The sequence below is a fragment of the Trichoderma breve genome (assembly GCF_028502605.1).
Source record: "Trichoderma breve strain T069 chromosome 7 map unlocalized scaffold00008, whole genome shotgun sequence".
Taxonomy (NCBI): Eukaryota; Fungi; Ascomycota; class Sordariomycetes; order Hypocreales; family Hypocreaceae; genus Trichoderma; species Trichoderma breve.
Genome location: NW_026611594.1, coordinates 1609464 through 1612051, shown reverse-complemented (window position 1 = coordinate 1612051; position 2588 = coordinate 1609464). Strand labels below are relative to the sequence as shown.

The following is a 2588-nucleotide window of genomic DNA, read 5'->3' as shown; positions in this document are numbered from 1 at the left end:
GCAAACTAAAATAAATCTAGCTTATGAAGAATCAGAAACTCAAATGCGTGCGGCTGAATTAATCCTAAGTGACTTCTTATACCTAGCCATGCTTTCATCACTAATACATTTCCTACATTTGAATCGTCTCGTAAAATAACGCGGCCGTTCGTTCTTGTAATCAACTCTGTAGATCTCATCAATTGGATCACACGAACAATCAACTTGCTTCTGAGCGAGGGAGATAGATGCAGATATAGATGAAGCGGAGCACCTTCTTTTAGGCGGCTGGAGCTTCGTATCTTCTTCTCGTTCACGTTTTCGATTCGAAGGATTTGTAGTATGACTATGAAACGTGTTTTTTTGATCGTCATATTGAACTTTGGTTTCTCCAGAAGCTATTGGCCCGTTTAAGTATTAGGATCTGACGGATCAACTGGACTTTTTGAGATCAGAGTGTAAGGGTAAGATGAAATACCTTGATCTTCATCTCTACCTGTGATAGCTTTGCCAGCTAAGAAATCATTAAATAATGTTTCAGAAACATTGGTTCCATTATTAAGCTCGGGCTTGTTGCCAGGCTCGTTCTCGTTATCAGGCTTGGTCTCGCTGTCCAACTTGAACTTGTTGTCAGACTCGAGCTCGTTGTCAGGCTTGAGTTCGTTGGATATACCCTCGGGATCATCAACATCGGGAACATCTTTTTCACTAAAACTGACGCGAGCCATGCGGGTGGTCTCAAGATATTCTTCCATTGGGGTGGGTTGGGTAGTTGCCATGCCGCTGGATAGTTGTATCTCAAGTGTTAGCATTTTCTGTGACAAACATCATTTAGCATATGAGTAGCATTAGCATACATCCGTATTGTCTCCGCTTCCTCAGATTCTCCGTGGGCCGGCGAGGTACTGGATAATCGGCTCACTGCAGAGGGTGATTTCATATTGGATTGCTTGACTTGGTGAAGTTTTCTTGTAGTCTAATTTGAGAAGAAAGGGGCTACTGAAAGTGACCATTGCTCTCCTTTTATACTTGCAAAAAACGCCGACGAATCACGTGGAAAAGCATAGCTCTTTACTATGTTCGCTAGATTGAGATAATAGGAGATCATGGAGGCCTCTCTCATAATGAATACCGGTGGCTAATCTCTCACTTCTACTCTGTAAAGCTGCGTCATGCAGACCACATATGCGACCTACTGTAGACACATGATGTAGCGTGGCCGAAGCCAGAGGTTGTAACAATGATCTGAGTGGGATGGAGGCATTTTACGAGAAATGTGGATCTACCGTATCAGGTGAGCCTAGATACGAAAGGTCTTATGAGCCATAGTGTTTCTTTATGCATTAAATGAGCTCGGAGGGCGCCCAGAAATTACATGCTGCCGCATACTCCAATGAATCGAATGATCTTATGAGCCTTGAAACCATTAGCGTCTCAAGTAAGCCAAAAAGAGCGAGAAGGGATTATGCGGCGCATGAGCTAAGTGGACATGCGGGTCTTGTGAGCCTCGCTATGCATGGAACTTTTGCAACTGCATAGATAGGGGTATCATGAGCCGCTCTCAGGTAGCTCACAGTTTCGAGTAAAAAAAATTAGTACTATGGTAAGCCGAAATAAGCAACAAGGATCAAATAGCGCATGAGCCAAATAGATACAGTGTATCTTATGAGCCATTTGTTAGCAAGGAACTTTTGTATGGCGTAGCGGGCTTATGATTTCTTTTTCAGGTGGCTCATAATCGTCACCTGGAAATGAAATGAATGATCCACAATGTCTCACACATTCCTACACATATGCCCCTGAAGAGTATTGTGATAAGAAAGCAGTAAGTATATATTCACTTTTCAATTATATAGTCAAAGTATAAGAAGGAGCGTTTTAAGGGCCGAAAATAATTTTCACTTATCTCATAATTGACCAACAGGCTCAATAACATTATGAATTTATACCACCCTCAGTCCATTAATTGCTTCCACTGCAATGAGTCTGTCTTCCCTAGCAAATGGGAAGAGCACAAACAAATGCACCTCAAACCTGTCACTAATGTTTGTTACGAAAATACTCTTTTTCCAATAAATATTCTTTTTCCAGCAAATACTCTTTTTCCAGCAAATACACACACTCTGTCCAAGATCCAACACGGGCAGCCCTGCTCAAACAAACCATACAATTTCACCAAAAACAAGACGGTTGATGATCACCATTTGCTCAGCAATTCCGAGTGGCCTTCTACGCACACGCAAGCCGAACCAAGTGTTCATTGTCCAGAGTATTTATCTGAGGAGTTATCCAAGCATCTGGCCATTCTGTTTAAGTCCATCATTGCACCCGGAGCAAGGACCAATTACGTTCAACCATTCGACTTCAAAGACCCTCAAACAAATAATGAACCACTCAACATCCAAAAACCACTTGACTCCGTTCATAGCGTTGTTCCCGACTCTGACCCTCAAGGCATTTCCCAAAAAGAGAGGAAAGTAATGACCATCAAAGACTTGATTACTCCCTGAAATATATCAGGGTCAATTTGACACTAGGAACCACAGCTGGCTAAATGATGCAAGTTTTGATGTTTGGGGGTTTTAGTAATAAATATATTGGTTAACAAT

General features: G+C 42.0%; 1 protein-coding gene across 1 annotated transcript; it reads right to left on the bottom strand.

Moving 5' to 3' along the window:
- Positions 1-389: 389 nt before the first annotated feature.
- On the bottom strand, positions 390-791 carry T069G_11594 (uncharacterized protein; the record flags this gene model as incomplete). The annotated part of the gene is made up of 1 exon (XM_056178799.1): positions 390-791. One exon carries the CDS (start codon positions 789-791, stop codon positions 390-392), a length of 402 nt encoding a protein of 133 aa, XP_056023673.1.
- Between the last annotated feature and the right edge of the window lie 1797 nt (positions 792-2588).